The sequence below is a fragment of the Balaenoptera borealis genome, assembly GCF_965194805.1.
Source record: "Balaenoptera borealis genome assembly, chromosome: 15".
NCBI classification, from domain to species: Eukaryota; Metazoa; Chordata; class Mammalia; order Artiodactyla; family Balaenopteridae; genus Balaenoptera; species Balaenoptera borealis.
The window spans coordinates 61,981,306-62,003,321 of NC_138871.1; the positions used below are offsets into that span (position 1 = coordinate 61,981,306).

General features: G+C 35.0%; 1 protein-coding gene across 3 annotated transcripts in view; it reads left to right on the forward strand.

Annotated features, from left to right (window-relative positions):
• Positions 1-22,016, forward strand: part of HEATR5B (HEAT repeat containing 5B) — an 89,629-nt gene that overhangs the window by 28,710 nt on the left and 38,903 nt on the right. For all 3 annotated transcript variants that reach the window (XM_082356674.1, XM_082356673.1, XM_082356672.1), the window contains exons 16-22: positions 277-452; positions 2,976-3,081; positions 4,595-4,785; positions 7,460-7,619; positions 11,118-11,307; positions 14,159-14,328; positions 19,301-19,445. In XM_082356674.1, the coding sequence (XP_082212800.1) occupies positions 277-452; positions 2,976-3,081; positions 4,595-4,785; positions 7,460-7,619; positions 11,118-11,307; positions 14,159-14,328; positions 19,301-19,445 (1,138 nt within the window). The remainder of the gene's footprint in view (positions 1-276; positions 453-2,975; positions 3,082-4,594; positions 4,786-7,459; positions 7,620-11,117; positions 11,308-14,158; positions 14,329-19,300; positions 19,446-22,016) is intronic.

Below are 22,016 nucleotides of genomic sequence, written 5' to 3' on the forward strand. Positions count from 1 at the left end.
AGTTATTCCTGACATTATTTTGCTTACACATTTTGAGGTGGGTACTGCAAAAATGTTTTAGAATGAACAAAACTTTTTTTAAAAATTGCATGAACTGTTGTGACTTTTTTTAATGGCCAAATTATATCTTTCTCTATTTAAAAATTTTCAGATTTAATCATTCTGTTCTTTCATTGTTACTTTTTCTCTTTCCTCCCCTGTTTTGTCATGCCCAGTACTTGGTAAGTGAATTTCCCAAAGTGGATTTTGAATGATTTTTATGTCCTTCTTTTGCAGCTCCAGCCAAACAGTGCATCTGGAAGTGGGGCTCTGGAGCATGATCCATCCTCCATTTATTTACGAATACCTGCGGGAGAAGCTGTGCCTGGGCCTCTTCCCCTTGGAGTTTCGGTCATTGATGCTTCTGTGGCTCTTTTTGGTGTAGTGTTTCCTCATGTTTCTTTTAAACACCGGTTAGTATAAAGTCAATAAGGTGATTTTAGTTAAATATAATTTATTTTCAAGCAGTACATTTTCCCAACCAAGCTAACTCTTCAATAAGAAGAGTTTGAACAATAGTCTCCTAAATGTAATAACATAAGTGGCACATAATAAATTGCATGCAAACTCCACATAATTTGAAACTGTTTTTAAAGTTTGACCCCATGTACTGGCATATGATATCCACTGTATTGTGGACTCGGTCTTAAACAACAAAATTTTCATTATAGTAGTTTGTTTGCCAGCTTATAAGTAGGTTTGCCTGTATCTTTAATTAGGGACATCAGTTTTCCAAGTCTTGTTACTGAGGAATTAAATGAGTGAGAAGTCTACTCCCTAATATGACATTTGTCAGATGGTTAAAGTCTGGAACTTGGAACACTAAAGTAACTGATTCTTTTTTTAATAGGAGTATTTTAGTTTACTATAGTTTATGTCCACAGACACCATACTTAACTTAGTAAGCATTTTATATATTTACAGTGATTTTCCCAAAAGAAGGAGTAAAAATGAATTAATGCAAGACCTTCACAGATAGTTCAGGTTTTACAAACTATGCCTTAAAAACATTGTTGTATTTGTATAGAAAAGATAGCATATCTTTACATATGTAGGTTAGCTGATTAATTGCTTTTTAATTTGAGGGGGAAATTTTAAATATGAAATTTTACTTTATCCAGATATCTTTAAGAACATTTGGTTGCCACATAAATGTTAAAGACTGTTAAAGGTGAAAGAATCTTATAAGGCATCTACTTTAATGTCCTTGTTTTAAATCTAAAGAAATCTAGGTCTAAGAGTTCGTGGTTTGTCAGAAATTATACAGCTAGTTATGAGACCTGCAACTAGAATCCAGGATTATCTTAACTTTTTTTTAAAAAAATAAATTTATTTATTTATTTATGGCTGCGTTGGGTCTTCGTTGCTGTGTGCGGGCTCTCTCTAGTTGACGCGAGCAGGGACCACTCTTCGTTGTGGTACGCAGGCTTCTCGTTGCGGTGGCTTCTCTTGTTGCAGAGCACGGGCTCTAGGCGTGAGGGCTTCAGTAGTTGTGGCTCGCGGGCTCTAGGGTGCAGGCTCAGTAGTTGTGGCACACAGGCTTAGTTGCTCCGTGGCATGTGGGATCTTTCCGGACCAGGGCTCAAACCCGTGTCTCCTGCATTGGCAGGCAGATTCTTAACCACTGTGCCACCAGGGAAATCCTCTTAACTTTATTAAATCACTTTTGTGGAACCAGATGAAGTAAAAATAGGTAAGTTCTATTAAAAGTAAAATATGTAACATAAATATCCAGGGATGGAGGAATCAGTGAATAAATTATGGAAAGTTGATAGGCTGGAATACATTTTACAGAGACAATGTTTTGATATTAGAAAATGCTCATTATACAGTGTTAAATGAAGAAGGTAAAAGGCAAGAAATGATCCCAGTTTGATATTTTAAAATACGTGAAAATGTTCAATGGTTATTTCTAGGTAGTAACTTTTTGTTAATATTTTTCAAATTAAAAGAAATATTTTATAGTAAGGAAAAAAGTTTAAGTTATGTATTTGAGGTCAGTTATAGGCACATGATGTTTGATGGCCATGTTGGAGACCATGTGTGTCTTTTCAGGTGTATGCTTGAAACCAGTGTGAACAGTGCCCTGCTTCTTCAGCATAGATGTGGATCTGTGTCAGAGAGGTGTACAAGTGTCAGCTTTAGCCCCAAGTACCTCTAACTGGAGTTCCTGCTGGAGGCTAGATGGTTTCTTCCTATGTGATTTTAGAAGAATGCTTTGACCTGAGCCCCATGGCCTTTTATAATTGAGCATAAATCCTTCCAGTGAAATTTCCCTAGATTCCTTTGCCCCACCTCTTTTCTTTGTAGAAGAATCTGATATGACCTCATTCTCTTTAATCAGAATAGTCTCAAATGGCTGTGATTTGGGGAAGAGGGATAACTGTCTCATTTTAAAAATTTGAAACAATAAAACAACCAATTCACCTCTGATTTTTCACATTTAACAAAATTGACCAAAGCTAAGTCTTTTCAAAAAAATCTCCCAATTAGCTTCTAAGGATAGGACACGAGGTATTATTTTCTTCTATGTGTGAGAGTATTTTTTAAAAAGAAAAAAATTATGCCACATTTTAAGATTTCCAACTTAAAAATCTTCCACAGAGATGCACAATTAATGATTGTTATTCAGGAAACCTTGAGCACCTACTTTATGCCAGGCGCTTTGTTGCACATTGAAGACCACTGAAGTTATGACATTATTTTGCTGATTGAAACTTAATGTTAGTCCCTTGTGTTGTGCCAGCTAGTAGTTCATGTCTGTATATTAATTCAGAAGGAGGAGATCCGGTTTAGACCAGGGAATGAAATGAAAAGAGATAGCATGGGGCATTATTTGTTAAACAGTCAGCTTATACCCTTCTTCTTATCTCTGTTTTTTGGGCCATGTTTGAATAAAAAGTATTGCTAATGTGGTCTTTATTCTATTGTTACAGATTACAGATGCTGGATCACTTTGCCGAATGTGTTAAACAAGCCAAAGGTGTTCGCCAGCAGGCTGTGCAGCTTAATATCTTTACAGCTGTTCTTAGTGCACTAAAGGTATTTACTTTTAAAACATAGCAAATATTCTGAACTAAGATTTTAATACCTTCAGTATAGTAATTCAAACATAACTAGACTATTACGTTTATATGTATAGCTCTGGATAACCGTGCTTTTATATTATTTCATTTAAATTACTAGAAACTTTATCTTAGGCTCATTGTAATTAAATAAGTATTTTGTATTTTAGTAATATTAAAATTCATATTTTGATTTGATACCTCAAATTTTACAAGTGCTGATAACATTCGGAATTTTCAAACATGTCTGACTAATGAAATTTGGTATTCTATTGAAGGCTAACTAGATAAAGCTTAAGTTTGATTTGTGGTTTAGACCATAAAGCAGGAGAGGCTATGTTTGTTATGTAGTTAAAAGAGTGCTGCATTTAGAGATTGTGTTCTGGTTTAGCTACTCAATAGGTTTCTGTCTTGTGTAGTTCCTTTAGCCTTTTTTAAACCTCAGATTCTCCATGTATGAAGTGAAATGACAAATATTTTGCTTATCTCTCAGGGTTCATGTACCGTACTATGCAGCTTATAGCCTCTCATGATGCATTTGAAAAGTCATATTATTCAACACTAAGCTTATTATAAGATATCACTGCTTTAAAAGGGCAACAAGTACAAGTGTTTAAATGGGCATGAATTAAATCACATTTTGTAAACTTCAGGGAAAAGGGATGTAGGTATTGGTTACACAAATAAAGGTTTGTACCATTTATATAGTCATTAGTATATGCCCTTTTTAGAGACCATCAGCCACCAACATCTGAGCTTTTTAAAAAAGGAGTGGGGTGGTCATGGTTTCCCTCAGTGGTTGGAAGGTTGGTTAACAGCTGTAATATTGCTGTACAGTATGCGTTTCTTCATATATGTGCTCACTAATGCCTCTGCTGTAGTTAACATTTTCCCTAGGTACCATGACTTATATTTTTGGTCTCAAGTAAGTAATTTAAGTTCCAGGACAGTAAGTGTAACTAGAAGAGAGATATTAACATTTAGTATGATGAACATTCATACTGATTCAGTTCAACATTCAGTTACTGATTATTCTTACCTCATTTTGTCTTTAGGTATGTATTGGATATACTCTTTATGACATAATTATCGCCTCTGGCATTTTTATATAAATGTATCAAAGTTTCATGTTCATGAGGCCTTTTCCTTCCTTAAAGTTATAATGATAAATTTCAGTCAGTTAAATAACAGTTGATTTAATAATACAGTGTCCTTTATGTATAAAAACAACTTTTAAGTATTTGTCTTTGGATAGAGACACTCCCAGGGATTGTTGGTTTTAGGGCTGATTCAACTATAACTATGTTATGTATCATGTTGTGAAATTCTGTTTAGGAAGGTGATTACTGTCAGTCTAACATGTATTAATTCTAGGCATAGTACATGCATGGGAAAGTTGGCTGAAGAAAATAATGTGTGAAGATATATGTATATTTACAAAGATTGCAGTCCTTTTTTTTTTTTTTTTTTTTTTTTTTAAATAACCATAGGGCCTGGCTGAAAACAAAAGTACTTTAGGACCTGAGGAAGTTCGTAAATCTGCTCTGACACTAGTTATGGGGGCCCTTGACAACCCAAACCCCATCTTAAGATGTGCAGCAGGGGAGGCTCTTGGAAGAATGGCTCAGGTGGTTGGAGAAGCAACTTTCATTGCTAGAATGGCCCAATATAGCTTTGACAAGTAAGTGGGTCTCTCTATCAACAAGTAATTTTCTCTCATAGGCAAGGATGTCTTTTAAGTTTTCAGTAACTATTAACTGGACTGTATATTTTCCACATGGTAGATACTTTCAGTGTGGTGCAGGTTTCTGTTTCAGCTCTTGAATGTTACATAACGGAATCAAGAGGATTGTTAATGAGGGCGTCTCTCAGTTATGTGTAGTTTGCTCTGAAGTCCTTTTCTCTTACCTCTGCCCTCCCACACCCCCCGCCATTATTCTTTCTGTTAATTTTCACTTTTTGGGATAAGCCATTCTTTGTCTAACTACTACCAAGTTTATCATTTCTTAAATTATCCCTGAAACAGGGGATACATTTAGCATTAGCTTTTAAGAATTTCTTGGCAATATTAATTTAAAAGAGTGATCTCAGAGATCCAAATAAGTATGATTAAGATGATAAATGCAGTTATTAGTGACTGTTGATTTTTAATCAAGTACTTGAAGTAGAGCAGTTGAAAATCAAGAGTGGTCAAGAATTAACACTTGAGTTATGTAAATTAATCATTCTTAAGTATTGTATATTTTGAGGATTAATTGTACAAAACTATATCATAATTATTAACAGGAGAGAGGTTGGGAGAAGCAGTGGTTGTGAAGTAGTGGTTCGGAAGAAGTATTTTCTGAACTCTTGCGTATCTGAGGACGGCTGTCCTTGTCTTCACACACAGTGGCAGTTTGGCTGGTTTAGGATGATGCCCCAGTGTATTGTTTGACTCACTAAGGATAATATGAGCAGGCAGAATGTAGCTAAACTATTCCCAGACACTTAATCTTCTGCAGGATGACTTTGCTTATTTTCTAGCAATAGATTAACTTTGCCTTTTCCAAGTGTCTCTCATTAATCCTGAAATCAACTTCTGTTAAAGATTTTTTAAAAGTTAGAACCAGTCTTAAGCTACCTGTTTCATGGTTTGTGCTCTGTTAATAATAGGTAAAATAAGAGTGTATTTCTTTGGAAAACTCTTGACTGGTTAATTTTTCTTTAGTTACAAGTGGTTTTAATTTATAAGTGCTTCAATACCTATAAGAGTATTTATTTTATACTTATCCTGGTAAAACACAAGGACATTTCATTCATATTCATACCTGTCTGGTTAATGGTTTGCAAGTGTTCTCAGTGCTTAGTTTCTTTAGCTTTTCTAAATAATTTATTATGATCTGAAATTAATTATTACATAGATTTTGTTACCTGTTTTTTCACATTTTAAGTTATCTGAAATTGGGATTTGTCTTAAAATCTCTAAGAAATGTCATAATTATTTGGCAGCATTTTTTTCTTTTATACTGTTATATAAAATAATGGTACATTAAGAAAAATCTGTGGTATCTTAGATTTGACAAAATCTGGTTCTATTTTGAAAAAGCTTCAATATCCTGCAACTTCATTATATCAGACTGTTTTTTATCAACATTATCTCTTGCTGATAAAATATCCAACTATGAAAAGCCAAATCATCTATACATACAGATCTGTCAGCTGTTTTTGCACGTAAAAATCATATGCCATCTTAGCATTAAGACTGGAATCATTCCTATAAACCGTTCTCAGTTAATAGGGAGTAACTCAATTGCTTAAGACCCAGTTCAGATAAAAATAAAAACCATTACTGGTTAAATTAGTTTCCATTCAAATTGAAAATCACTCTGAGACCCCTGGGAAAATATATATATGATATATTCTTATATCTTAGATTACTTACTTTATTGAATAGATGACTATCACTGAGAAAATTGGCTCAGCTTTTTTTTAGCTCACTGAAATGAACTCTGAAAAGTAACAATATGAAGGAAGCTTTCTAATGTGTATAAGGCTTTTTAGAATTCACAGGTTGCATTCATTCTTCTTTCATTCCTCAAAACAACTGCTATATAGGAGTAATGATAATGTTCATTTTACAGATGGAGAAACTGAGGCATAGAGAGAGAGAGATCACTTATCCAAGGATATAGTATATTAGAAATACTGCTAAGGATGGACTTAGTTCACTTCCTTCATTACTACATTTCTTAACGTCTGTTCCATCGTGACAGCACTTAGAATTTTTCTTTCTTTGCTATAGGCAAACTGACCAGCCAGAGTCTTGGTGATGGTTTTTCATATCTTGGCTTTATTTCATTTTTATGAGTTTGTGACAGAAGTTTGATCATGGATGGCTTATTGAGAGTTATAATACAGTTTGAAAATGCAACCAAAGTTGCTTTCTAGCCTCCTTTGTTATTTTAGGAGTTTTGTTCTTAGTGGTATTTTAATGTTTTCTAATAGTAACTGACTGTGTTGGTGCATGATTATGAGTCATAGTCTTTTTGTCTTATTTGTCTTTTATTTAAAACACCAATGGTAAAAATACATTTCAAATGGCTCTTGTCTTTTCAAGGAATAATTAATATTAAAAGCTGTGAAGTTGTAGGTCCTCTTTCATATTTCTCTAAAGGTAGGCTTTCTTTTGTGAAATGTATGACTTTAACCAGTTTAAAGTAAATCTCTAACTCTTGTTAGTGAGTAGAGAAAGAAGTAATAAAGATTGTAATCTTTTCTGATTTCCAGAATAAATCCCTTTTATTGTGTGATTCATAAGCTTGTTATTGCCATAGGGAAATAGAAAAAACAATCCCTGAAGTATAACTCTTTTCCAGATTGAAATCAGCTCGAGATGTTGTATCCAGAACTGGCCATTCTTTGGCTCTGGGCTGTTTGCATCGTTATGTTGGTGGTATTGGCTCAGGACAACATCTGAAGACCAGCGTCAGCATTTTATTGGCTCTAGCACAGGATGGGACATCCTCTGAAGTCCAGGTATAATATGGATTTGTTTATTATGAATTTTTTTTTTGGATAAATTTATTTATTTATTTTGGCTGTGTTGGGTGTCATTGCTGCACGCGGGGTTTCTCTAGTTGTGGCGAGCAGGGGCTACTCTTTGTTGCGGTGTGCGGGCTTCTCACTGCGGTGGCTTCTCTTGTTGCAGAGCATGGGCTCTGGGTGTGCAGGCTTCAGTAGTTGTGGTGCGCAGGCTTCAGTAGTTGTGGCTCACGGGCTTAGTTGCTCCGCAGCATGTGGGATCTTCCCGGACCAGGGCTCGAACCCATGTCCCCTGCATTGGCAGGTGGATTCTTAACCACTGCACCACCAGGGAAGCCCTATTATGAAATTTTAAAGTATTATTTTTAGGAAAATTATTTGTAAAAATAGTAATGATTCTGATGGGCTGTAGGAAAAATGTCTTAGGGTCTTTCTCTGTCATTTTGCTTTATGAGTGTATAACAGGATTTTGTATCTGAACCTAATCCTAAAGTCTTTCTTATTCTGGGAGTTTAACCCATTCACAACGTTCCTTGAAGCATGGTTTCTTTTTATTATTTATTATCCTTTGTACATGTTTCCTCTTCTTTGTATTTCCTTACATTTGTTGGATGATCAAATTTCTTTTAATAACAGTCTTCTCTCTCTTCTCTAATACCCTAACCCAGGTACAGTGTTGTTGGCTGAATCTTCAGGTGTACTCCTTGAATTTCTTTTTTTCTCTCTCCTTAGATATTTTATACAAAAATAGGTATAACTACAATAAGAGGCAAGAACTTCACGTGTGTGAAAATATCCTATACTCTTGATTTGCCATTTCCCAGTGATGCACCTAAAAATATTGAGTATATGAAACCAATAGCATTCAACTCGCCAGCTTCATATTGGGACTCAGAAGCTGGAAGAGACAAGTTTGATTGCCATTGCTGCCTGTCATTAGTTTGTTAATAAATGGGTTCCTTCACCATAAGAAAAGAATGCAAAATCCACCAGAGACTTCTTAGTCTACAGGCTTAGTTTGCCTTTGACTTCTTGGTAAAGGTTTCCAGCTGTGTAAAGCACGAAAGTCCCAAAAGGACTAAAATCAAAAATGAACTAATGTTACTCCTTAAGAGGTGCTATGCTGTTTTTTTTTAATGCTGTTTCCACAGTAATCTGGAAGAAAAGAACACAACTGTGAAACTGTTTTACCTAAGAAGTTGCTGCTTTCTTCTTTTATGTCAACGAGTAGGTGCTAGTTTTCTTTCCTTTGTCTTCACCTTTTTCTCAACCCTCTCTTGCTTTAATTTCTTAAAACCACAGTCCTGTAAGTAACTGCTTCACCTGATTCTTTTTCTATGACATGACATCTTACTGTAATGTGGACCACTTATATTCCCTCAGAGCTTCTGTTTCAGCTCACATCTGCACAAGAATAGTATGGTAGCATTCTTCAGTTTTCTCTAAAGTCTCTTCTGTTATAAGAATCCTAACTCAAAAATTATACTTCCCAGTCAAATTATTGTATACATATATTTAGTTGTAATTACTAGAGATTTAGTCTTCAATAATGTTTTCTTTTTTGTATCCTCAACTCCTGTCTTGAGATCTTTGTTCTTATTTTATTTTTACTTGATAGGAAAACTTCCTTTAGCAATAATAATCTTAGAAAGGGTCGTTGACTGGTGTGCTTTCTGATTCCTTGCATATCTAAAAAAAAAAGAGGCTTTATTCTGTCTTCAAATTTGAATGATATTTGGGTTGGGTATACTGTTCCTGGCACACAGTCCTTTTTTTCATTATTCGTAAATGTTTCAGTATTTTTTGTGTTGCATGTAAGAGGCTAATAATAGTAGCTTAATTTTTTGAGTTAAATTTCCATAGATATTAACATCTCAGTTTTTCATCAGCTATCTATAAAAACTTTCAAATATGTTCTTTAAGAAGTAAAAGATAACATATAAGCCAATAATCAAAACAACTGATGTGCAAATACTCTAAAGTTTCTCTGCAGTGTGGCTTTGAATATTCAGATATAAAACTTTAATGATGCATTCATTTTCTTCTTTTACACAGTGCATATATTTCACACGCCCAAAAGACATTGGTTTATGTAATAAATTTCTGAATTAATGATGCTTATGGACATCATAGCTATCTTTTTCCCCATCTTTTTATTGCTAAGAAACTTATCTGAAATAGGTCTGTATGTTTGTAACCTTATATTTTGGTTTCACACTGTGTAACAATTTTTCTCTCTATCCTTGCAGCTTAGAAATTTCATCAAGTTCTATATAAGTTTATCTTTTCTTTTTCTCTTTCTGGTACTTACTTATATATTGAGTCTCTTGTCTTTATCCTCATTATTTTAATTTTTTTGTATTTTCACTGTGGGTTACAGGATAATCTTCCATTTGAACTTCAAGGTAATGATTTTTGTATTTAACAATAATTCTTTTTTTTCCAGTTTTCTACTGAACAATTTAATATAAATACTGGGTGTGTGTTTGTTTTTTTAAAACACTTCTGGAATCTCCTTTGTGCTTTAATTATTTACCTTAAAAATCCTTATGATAGTTTTATTAAAATACTTTCTTTTGTTTCTTCCATTAATTTTTTTCTCCAGAATGTGTATTCTGGCTTTCCTCCCTCAAGCTGTTATATCCCTATTACTTTTGTCAATAGGTGTGGTTTCTACACATAACTGTCCAACTTAGGTTGCTAAATTCCCTAGGATTGGAGTAGATTGACAGGTAATAGAAATTAAGGTATGGATTTTTTTTCTACCATGTTGGTAAGTTGGGAAACTTCTCTGTTGAGACCTCTCTGTCCTCAGCCCAGTAGTGCAGCTCTCCTTTGGGGCTGCCAACAGCAAAAATAAAAGGTTCGTTCTTTAACAGGTGGATGTGGGCAGCTTAAAGGACTTTGCGTTTTCTTAAGCCTGTGCTGATTACAGTACATTGCTCTAGGTTAGTTTTGCAAATACTGTTAGCCACTAAGATTATTTGTGCTTAGTAAACAAAAATTTGGGCCTGAAATGGTTTGATGCACTTGAGGAACTGTTTTGTGAATGTCATTGCTCGAGAAATAGATCTGAGTACAGAACATTGTTTTATTTCAGACTAGTTTCTTAGTAAAACTCCAACAATACAGGCAATAAAGATATATTTGATGTCCATAGCAACCACTAAATCGAACACTTATTATATCAGTCATTGTTTTTTGGAAGTATGAAATACATGTACATTATAACAGAAAAATGAGTTCATCAACAAAACTTTTTTTCTGACACTCAAAGCCACACTACAGAGAAACTGTAGACATAGCATTTGTACATCAGTGGCTTTGGTTATTAGCTACTGGTAGCTTATGTGCTACCTTTTATTTCTTAAGGAATATATTCCTGGATTATTGATTAAAAACTATGATGTTGGTGTTTATGAAAATTTAAGTTAAATATCAATTCAGTATACTCTATTACTTACAATAAAATAAAATCATATTTTATTCCAGACTTGGTCCCTTCATTCACTTGCTCTGATAGTGGATTCTAGTGGCCCAATGTATCGTGGATATGTGGAGCCAACATTATCTCTAGTTCTTACCTTGCTGTTGACAGTTCCACCCTCCCATACAGAAGTTCATCAGTGTTTGGGTAGATGTTTGGGTGCTATAATAACTACTGTTGGCCCTGAACTACAAGGTGAGTAAATTCATCTTAAACTAAAGGGACTAGACAGATAATTACTGTCTTTCAACTTCCTGAATGTCACCATAATGTTGCCTAAAGAAATCTTGTAATAATAATAATAATAATTACTATGTATTGAATGCTTGCAATTTACTGAACACCTGGAACTCTGCTTTTTACATGTGCTATTTTATTTAATCCCTGCAACAAACCTGTGATGTGAAGGTGATTTTTGAAGTTATGAGTAGAGAAAACATCTAAGTGAAATGTTACTTGGAGCCCCTTGAAGTCAAAGATAAAAGTGGAGTTCCTTTGGCCTGGAGTGCCATACAATTGTCTTCATGGACTTTAGCTTCACTTTTTTTTTTAACTCTAAGGAAGATAATATTATGTAGTTTTTCTCTGAGGAAGTAAGCTCAGAGAAGATAAGTAACTCAGCTAAGGAGTAGCAGATTTGTGATCCTAAGGCCCATATTCTTACCATGCACTTCCACTGAAATAATTCTACTAATGGTTAAATTAAACACTCAGGTAAGAAAATTACTGTGAATTTATGCAAAATATATAAGCCACTTTCAGAGCATTCCTTTTTTTCCCTTACCATTTATTAAATCTTTCAATGGATCAAGCTTTTTAAATTTATTTTTATTTATTTATTTTTGACTGTGTTGGGTCTTCATTTCTGTGCGAGGGCTTTCTCTAGTTGCGGCAAGCGGGGGCCACTCTTCATCGCGGTGCGCGGGCCTCTCACTATTGTGACCTCTCGTTGCGAAGCACAGGCTCCAGACGCGCAGGCTCAGTAGTTGTGGCTCACGGGCCTAGTTGCTCCGCGGCATGTGGGATCTTCCCAGACCAGGGCTTGAACCCGTGTCCCCTGCATTAGCAGGCAGATTCTCAACCAAGGTGCCACCAGGGAAGCCCTGGATCAAGCTTTTTATTTATATTACCTCACTTAATTCTGACAGCAGTCCTGATAAAGGTATATCTCTCTGTTTTACAGATGAAATACTGAGGCTGAGAGAGGTCCAAGGTTTATATATATATATATATATATATATATATATATATATATACGTATAGCCAATGAGTAGTTGGAATCAGAGGTGAAGCTCAGATAAATTTCCTTTGCCTGTATTCTTAATCAGTATGCTATATGTTGCCTCCATTCGTACAGATATTTTAAAAAAAGACGGAAGTGAAAAAAGAAAAGATCTTAAGGATGAATGGTAGGAATTGAAAAAATGTGTTTTAGACATGTCTCTATCTTGGACTCAGTGTCCTCTTTGAGAAAAGTTGATAGTTCTTTCTTCCAGTGAATATCACAAGGATGAAGAGAGAATAAATATGTGCCTTTGATTAAGTGTAGGTGTTTACCAAGTACTTTCTGATGAGGCAGTGTGTATTTCAGACTAGAATGTGACTCTTGTGTGAGTCTATGATTTCCTTGTTTGGTCTCTGTTGTATATAAAATTATTTTGCATTGGTAAAAATTTTAAAGCACTTATATTTGGCAATTAAGACATTTTAATCTAGACAGTATATAATACTGCAATTTATTTTTCCTATCTTTTTAAAAATTGCCGTTAATCTTTTTTTTTTTTTTTTTTTTTTTAAGAAGTAAAACTTTATTCAGAGATGAGCCATTAATCTTGTTCGGAAAATAGGATTTGTCGTTATTATATAATAGATGTGGTATTATTGTTTGAACAGAGAATCAAATACAACAATGATGGGTTTAAAAGAGAATATAGTTTATCAGGGGATAAATGTAAAGTTAGCTAAATCTAAGAAAGATACATTATCATCATTCATAAGCAGTTATGTTTTGAAATCATTTGTATGGATTTTGCAGAATTTTTGTTTTCAAAACAGTCTGAATAGTAATCAGAAATATTTATTTATCTTAAAAGTGACTCCTTTTTTTATTTTGATGAAGTATAGTTGACATGCAATATTATATTCGTTTCAGGTGTACAACTGACATTTATATGTATTATGAATTGATCACCACATTACGTCTAATAACCATCTGTCATTGTGTAAAGTTATTATATTATTCACTGTATTCCCTATGCTGTACATTACATCCTTTAAAAAGTGACTTCCTGGGGAATTCCCCGGTGGTCCAGAGGTTGTTAGGACTCCTAGTTCTCGCTGCTAGGGGCCCGGGTTGGATCCCTGGTCGGGGAACTAAGATCCCGCAAGCCGTGCAGCGTGGCCAAAAAAATAGAATAGAATAAAATCTTCCTTTTTTAAGGTTGGCTTTCAAGGAAAGGAATTTCTGGGATGACTTTCTTATAACAAGGGATAGGCAGGATAGGCAGATTAACTATGGACCATGGGCCGAATCTGCTCAGATGCCTGGTTTTTTGGTCCTTTTTTTTTAAGAGCCCATGAGGTAAGAATGGTTTTCACATTTTTAAATGGTTATATAGGCACTTACATAATAGAGTAGTGTGGATTTTGCCTCTTGGCTAGCACAGTAAAAGATATTTACTTCTGGCCCTTTAAAGAAAAGTTTGCTGACTTCTGTTCTGTAGGATTTTATTTGCTTGATAAAATGTATGCTGTCAAAATGTAAGGGGAAAAAAAGTAAGGGCATTTCTTATAGTGATTATTGGTTTAACGATTGCAGTACCAAACCTAACCATAGAGCAAACATACTAGTTAATGTTAATTCAACAGTTATTCTTTTTTTTTTTAATTGAAGTACAGTTGATTTACAGTATTGTATTAATTTCAGGTGTACTTTTTTGTTTGTTTAGAAAGAGGGGTTATTTAGAAGATAATTATTTTCTAGGGATATTTTTGGTGCTACTAATAAAGTCATTGTACTTTATGTTCTCTTTGACTTTGCTTCTAGGGAATGGAGCAACAATATCCACAATCCGTTCTTCTTGTTTGGTGGGTTGTGCAATAACCCAGGACCATTCAGACTCTCTCGTGCAGGCAGCTGCCATATCTTGCCTTCAGCAGCTTCACATGTTTGCACCACGACATGTCAATCTTTCTAGTCTCGTTCCTAGCCTTTGTGTAAGTATAAAGCTATTTCATTCATTGATTTAATTAGGGAGCCCCAAATTTGTTTCCTAAAAGATCAGACTAGGCCAAAACAAAAAACATGTTTCCTGGGCTGTGCATTCTAGAGTTTCAGCTTAGTAGTCATTTTATGACTATTCACTTTATTCACTGATTTTCTTTTTCACCCTTTAAGAAATATTTTAATGAACTGTTTATTTCTTGGCTAAGAATGTATCATATTTTCAGTCTTTCCCACTCAGAATTTTTTTTCCTAAAGTTAGCTTGTTAACTTCTGAGGATCTGTTACTATCATCACTTTTGGCTCACTGAACAAATATTTATTGAGAGGTTGCTATATGTCAGGAACTGTGCAAAGTACTAGGGATACATTTGTGGATGAGACAAGATGACGCCTCTGTCATAATGGAGTTTATAGTTTAAAGGGAATATGGTCAACAATGATTATTTACAAATAAGTGCTAGAAGAGGCTACAGGAGAGCATATAACAGGGGAACCTATCATAACCCAGGCATTCAGAAAAGATTTCCCTGAAAAAATGATATGTAAGGTGTGAACTGTAGGTAGGATAAATAGGAGTTAGTTTGGGGAAAAGCGTGACGTTAGAGTAACGGCACTTATTTTTAGGCAGAGGGAAAAATATGTGAAAGGCCCTGAGATGAGAAGGAGGGGATGCATTTAAGGAACCTTTTAGTCAGTGTGGTTAAGGCTAAGAGAGAAGAGGGGGAGGTGGGTCATAGGGTCACAAGGTGAAGCTGGACAGTTAGCCAGGTGACACATCTTGCAGACTTTCTAGATATGTTAAAACTTTGGACTTTATTCTGCAAGCGATTGGGAACCACTAGAAGGAATTCCACAGGGGAGTAACATGATCAGATTTGCACTTTTTACATTTCATTCTTGCTGCAGAGTGGCGAATGGACTCTACAGGGTAGGAATTATAGTGGTCTAGGGATGGAGAGGAAAATGACTTTTCCAAGTTAGTAGCAATGGGAATGGGGAAAAATAGATGGATTTGAGTGATATTTAGGAAAAAGGATTGATAGAATTTGTTGATTAATTAGGGGATAGAGGAAGGATGTGACCCAGGTTTCTGACTTGAGCAAAGTAATATAACTTCCTGAGATTGGCAACACTGGAATAGGAGAAGGTCTGAAAGAGTGGATATCATTAATTCAGTTTTAGACATTTGAATAGTTACATGGACCTGGAGCTCGGAAAAGAGAAGTCTGGTTGGAGAGGTTAACTTGGGAGGCATGAGCATTTAGATGGTAAAGACATAGGAGTAGATGAGATCGCCAGGGAGAGAGTGCTGAATGAGGAACCCAGCATATAAAATTTAGGAAAGGAAAAAGAGTCAGCAAAAAACATGAAAGAGCAGTTAGAGAGTTAAAAAGGAAAATAGAGGTTTTGGTGTTCACAGATGCCAGGTGGAGTAGCAGAGTGGTCAGCCATATCAAATATTGTCAAGAGATCAAATGAGATGACAGCTACAGTGTGTCCTTTGACTTTTGTCACATGGTGTCCTTAGCAAGAGCTCATCTGGTAGAGTGGTACAAACGGAAGCCCAAATATACCGGGTTAAATATGGAATATGAACAGGAACTTCTTTCCAGAAGTTTGACTGTAAAGGAGAGGACAGAGGATAGACAATAGGTCAAGTGGGTGATGGGGTCAAAAGAGATGCTTTTACTTCTACAGTAGTGAGAAGAGTGAGCGTGTTTATACGTTGACAAGATGGAGCAAGTAGGATGGGAGAGTTAAAGGTGTAGGACAGAGAGGGAATAGTTAATCCTCCAAGGTTTCCAGTGGCATAGTTTCCAGGACACAAGTAGGGGGGTATCTCTTCCAGTGCAAAATGAAGAAAGGAGGAGAGGATGAGTGTAGACACAGGTGGGTTTTGGATTTGTTGACTGGAAGTTGAGGGAGTTATTACATAATGACTGGTACTTTCTTAATCAAGTAATAGGGAAGATTAAGTTCTGTGAATGAGGGAGCAAAGAGGAGGATCAGAGGTTTGAGGAGAATGGGATGTGGGAGATGGAAGTAACTGCAGAAATAAAAGATTCTGTGACGGTTCCGAGGGTTCAGTAGAGGTTAGTGACCCTCTTCACTGGTGGGAAGGAGATGGCATGGCAGATAAAGATGAGACAGAGGGCCACTCAAGTGGCTAACTTGTTTGCACATTGCCAAATGCCCTTCGAGCTGTATTCATTACCAAATCTTTGACACTCTCTAAAAATCAGTCCACACGTGGATTCATCCAAATTAGTGAAATCAGTGATGATTTTTATCAATTTCATGTTCGTCTCTACTCAGTCATTGCCACCAGAAATGGCCATATCATGTGATACCATGTGTAATACTTAACACAAATGAAATATTTTTTTCAGCAAATGTATTAAGAGGTAAGTTTCACCATAGTAATCTTTATTAAATGATCTAAAAGTATTAAAATGTATCTAATGATAGAACTGTTCAAAATGTGCTTTTGAAAGAACAACCACCACTCTGAATTAGTGTTATTTCCCTCCTGGCAAGTGGGTGCTTTTTATACCATGTGACCAGTCATTCTCCTGTGCAGATTTATTCCACACATGGCATTTACGTCATCTGGGAAAATTACAGGAGATGTCAGCGAGAGGAAGACTTGAGTTGAATGCCCATGTCGTCAGTGACAGAGCAGGGATATCCAGTTGACCATGATATAAGTATATGGCAGGCACAGAAGGGATAGGATAGCAAGGTGACATAAAGTTTAAATAACAGAGCTTTTTATAGGAAGGTAGAGGTCTTGATGTAGGAGCAAGCAGCACACAAATTCCTAAGGTTTGTGGAATGTAAGAAAAAAAAGAAGCTTCTTAGGAAAACAATGAGGCATAATCTACAAAAAGTTGAAACTGTGCATACAGTATAACCCAGCAACTCCACTCTAAAGTAAATACCTGACAGAAATGCATGCACATGTGTGCCAAAAAACATGTACAGGAATGTTCATTGCTTGGTTATTCATACTAGCCAAAAACCAGAAACAACCTAAGTGTCCACCAATCAGCAGAATGGATAAATAGTGATATAATTCTTCAATAAAATATTACACAACAATAAAAATGAATGAACTGTTACATGGAATCACATGGATGAATCTCACAGACATACTGCTAAAAAGAAACCAGACACAGAAGAGAACAGACTTCATGGTTCCATTTATATAAAATCCAAGAGCAAAGCTAAACCAAGCTATACTGATGGATGTCACAGTAGATTGTGGTTATATCTAAGCAGCTAGGAAGTCTGCATGAAGCCACATATATTTTTCAAGTTTAATATGGTTTATTCCTGACATTTTGTGGATTTTACCAGGAAGTGTCAAGGGGAAGTTTTCAAACAAATACAACTTTGTTGTTACCTGGTTTACAGTGGCTGCAAGACACCATTAATGATAATTTGCATCTCTAATATCAGAGATGTTAAAATGGGTGGGAGAGTACACCTCAGAATCGTTGAAATTGAGTTTTTGAAAACACTTTGTAAACCTTAAAATGTTTTATTTTTCACTTTGATTCTGCTAGTCAGCGTTTGTTGAGTGTATTTTCTTAGCTATAATTCTATTTAGTTGTAATTAAATTTATGGTGTCTGCTTCATATATATTTAATCCTTTGATCTTACCACAGTTGTGTAAGATAGAGGTAAGGTGGACATTGTCCCCATTGTACAGATAAAAAGGCAGAAACTCTGAGATACTTGTTCTTCCCATCTCATATGATCATGCTTAACTTTTCTAATTATAGGATATTTGCAAGTTCCAAAACGTCTTTATTTTCAGGAAGAGACGTGAAAAAAAAAATATTCTGTTGAAAAAAATCTGATCTGTCAGGTTTTCTCTCCTCAGTTATATTTTCTTTTTTTAATACTTGGCATAATTTCATGGGCTGTGAGTTTTACACAAAAATAAGTTACAAATGCTATATTAAGAGCATAAAAATATATTATCTAGCATTGTGAAGGAGTTATGTATTCCACATCACTTATTTATTATTTTATTTTCCCCCCCATCATTTCTGGATGAGATTCTTTCTGAAATAATTACTTACTCCCTTGCTTAAAAAGCAGCATATGGAACATAATTTAATATTTTCTCAGTGAGTCAGATTTATAGTAATAGTGATAACAGCTAACATTTATTGAGCAATTACCATGTGTCATCCACTGTTCTAAGTAAAATACTTATTTTAACTTATTTTATTTTCACTATATTCCTGTGAAGAGTTACTATCCCCATTTCACATATGGGCAAACAAGGCACAGAGAGGTTAAGTAACTTGTCTAATCACACAGGAGTAAGTGCAGAGCCAAGATTCAAATCCAGTCTGGCACCTGGAGCCTGAGCTCTTAATTATTATGCAGTACTGCCTCTTATACTTTACTTCATGTATTAGAGTGTACTATATTGATTCTTTCATGAACTTGTGAGATTAAAAAAAATGCTGTACCGAAAGGATCCATTTTGCAGTTCTTTTCAGATATTTATGTTTGCTTGATTTTGGTTTTTTATTTTACTCTACACCCCCCTTTGCTTTCAATTCTTACTGTGTGTTCTGCCCCCTAACTGTTCATTCACTACAGTTAATCTCTGTGCACTTAAAAAATTTCATTGACAGAATTTAGTACGACCATGTGTAAAATAAGATGTGCAAAAGATCTTTCTGGATTTTTATCTAAGTATATTATATGATCTTTAGTGCCCAAATCTTGGGGCAGTTATTTTATAGGCTACTAAAATATTCTTTATATATTTTATTGGTATTACTATTTTTTGAAAAGGCCATTATTTGGCTATGTCTTAAACAACTGAGGTGGTTAAATGGAGAGCCTCTTCACAAGTAAGATGTTCATATATATTCATTAGGCAAGTGAGATTACAGCTTTTTTAAAGAAAAGTCTAAAACTGTTATGGTTTACAGGTTCACTTATGTAGTTCCCATTTGTTACTTCGACGAGCAGCTGTGGCATGTCTCCGGCAGCTTGCACAAAGAGAAGCAGCTGAAGTATGCGAATATGCCATGAGCCTAGCAAAAAATGCAGGGGACAAAGAGAGCAGTGGTGCTAGTAAGTTATATTATTGGTCAATATTCTTTTTGTTTAAGTATTTTAACATTTCAAATGAGTATTACTTATTAAATTACATTTTTGCATTGAAATATGGTCAATTTTCTTATTCTTTTAGGTAAAATAAAACTGTTATCACTTTTAAAATTCCCATGTAGTTTTCTTGGTAACTTTACATTTTTACCTTTTTTAAAATTTCATAGCTTAAAAAAATTTTTTGTAGCATTTAGTATCAGGACACTTCTGCCATCCCTTGAGAATGTTTTAGCTGTATAAGGGATGACTAACTCTAAGGATATTGCCTTGTATCATTAATAGGCTTCTGAAAAGAGAAATTATCTATTTTAGGGTTACCTGAAAGCTTCCAGTCTTTGACAGTAGTTAACATTTTATGATGTAACTTTTCCTTGAAGAAGGTAAGACCAAAGTAACCAGTAAAACTGTGAAATGTCAGTAGATAGATGTTTGGGTAACGAAAGGTGGATCTTCGCTTTCTTCAGTTCTTTTTGCTTTTGGGAGAGTTTTAAGTATAGCTTGAATTTGTAGCTGGTCTTCTGATTCTAGGGATAGGTGGTTTGGGAACTTTTTCAGAGCTTGACAGAGATTTCCCCTATTGTGAGAGAAAAGTTTTACTTATAAGAGCTTCCTAATGCATAGAAGTTGCTTGGATACTAAGAAGCAACATACCAAAATAACTTCAGTTTTAGCATAGTGTAATAAGAGCTCTATTAACAAGCATACTGTACTGTAGAATGTAAAAGAAGTTTATTATAAAAGTCTAACAGTAAACATTACTGCTTTTTGGAGAGAAAACATAGCACCAAAAGTAGTTACAGAATTCTCCTGAATAAATGTAAAAGTTCAAAACTTCTAGATGTCAGTCACCATAATCAAAATTGAAAGAGACAAACTAAGAGAGGGAAAGATAGTTTCAAAATATGCTTATTGTATTAAAATGTGCGCATTTATATTTTAATATTTTTAAAGCTTTTACAAATTAGTGTGCCAGGGGGCCTAAGACCACCCCCAGGTTTGATGATTTGCTAGGACTCAGCATATAGTCACGCTTATGGCTGTGATTTATTACAGCAAAAGGATACAAGGCAAAACCAGCAAAGGGAGAGGATAAATGGAGTGAAGTCTAGAGCAAACCAGGCACAAGCTTCCAAGAGTCCACTCCCCATGCAGTTACACAGCAAGGAGTTGTGAAAACACGTGTGAAATGTTGTCTGCTAGCGAATCTTGCTAGACACTCAATGCCCAAGATTTTTATTGGGGACTGGTCAAACAGGCATGGTCTGCCTAGCATATACCAAAAGTTCAGACTCTCAGAAGGAAAGCAGATGTTCAACATAAACTATATTGTTGGTGCAGATTATTTAGGCACAGTAAGCCACTTTTATCAGGAAATGATGGGAACCCTCCTGAAACCCAGTTCCCGTAATATCAGGGCTTAATAGGGTAGTCTCGGACCTGCTATGGTAACTCTTTTATGCATCTGTAAAAATCATGAGAGCACACAAAAGAGGTGTTTTATCAAAGGAGAAATATCAACATATGAAATACCTTTAACCTCTAGTGATTAAATAGTTGCAAGTTAATACAATCATAAGATAACATTTTTCTTCTGTAAAACTGACCAATAATAAAATAATGATTTTAACCAGTGTTGGGGGAGATATGAATAAAAGACAAATTTCTTATACTGCTGATAGAAATGTAAAGTCATACAACTTTTCTGGAGGGTTTTTTTGTCAGTATATCCTCAAAGTTTTCAAACTGTGCTTACCCTTTGACCTAGCAATTCCTTTTTGAGGAATTCATCCTCAACGGTTAATCAGTTAATGTACTCCTAACTCAATGGTTTGCTATGTAGCCATGAAAATTCACGTCGTGGAAAATATTCACTATATACTGCTAAGTGAAAAATAGGCCTCTGTGCCTAATCTGTCCATAATGTTCCCTCCTTGGAACCTTCCCTTTCCTACTGTCTTTGAATTCCCCTCACTGTGGCTATTTACTGCAAACCTCCCCTTATTCTGTCTTTGGAGTGACTCAATTTTAAAAAGCCACTTTTCAGCCCTCATCCCTCTTTATCACTCTCTTCAAGGTTCAGAGGTCTTTGGACTTCGGGGAGCCTAATAGTATTCATTCTTAAAGGCTGCCAGTTGTTCTACTCTTACTGTTTATAAGAATAAAAAGATTTTCAGATAAAGCAAGAAATTTACTATTTCATAACAACTTTTGATTGGGCAGGATTTTCCCAATTTTTAAATAAACTTGTAGAATATAATCTATTTATAATTTGTGTTCTAGCTTTATAGATTTGTAAAATCTGAACTAGAAGACTAAGTTTCAATTCGTTCATCCAACATATATAGCAATAATTTTTTCAGACTATTAAATCTATTTAAAAATATGTCTCTTTCCCACACTTTTTGTTGTTAAAATCAAATATATATTTAATGAACATTCCCTGGAGATTTGTTTAAAATACCACAGAATAATCAGTCTTAAAGATCAGGGTTTTTACCTTTATTGTCAGATAAAATTCTAATTCTAAAGATAGGT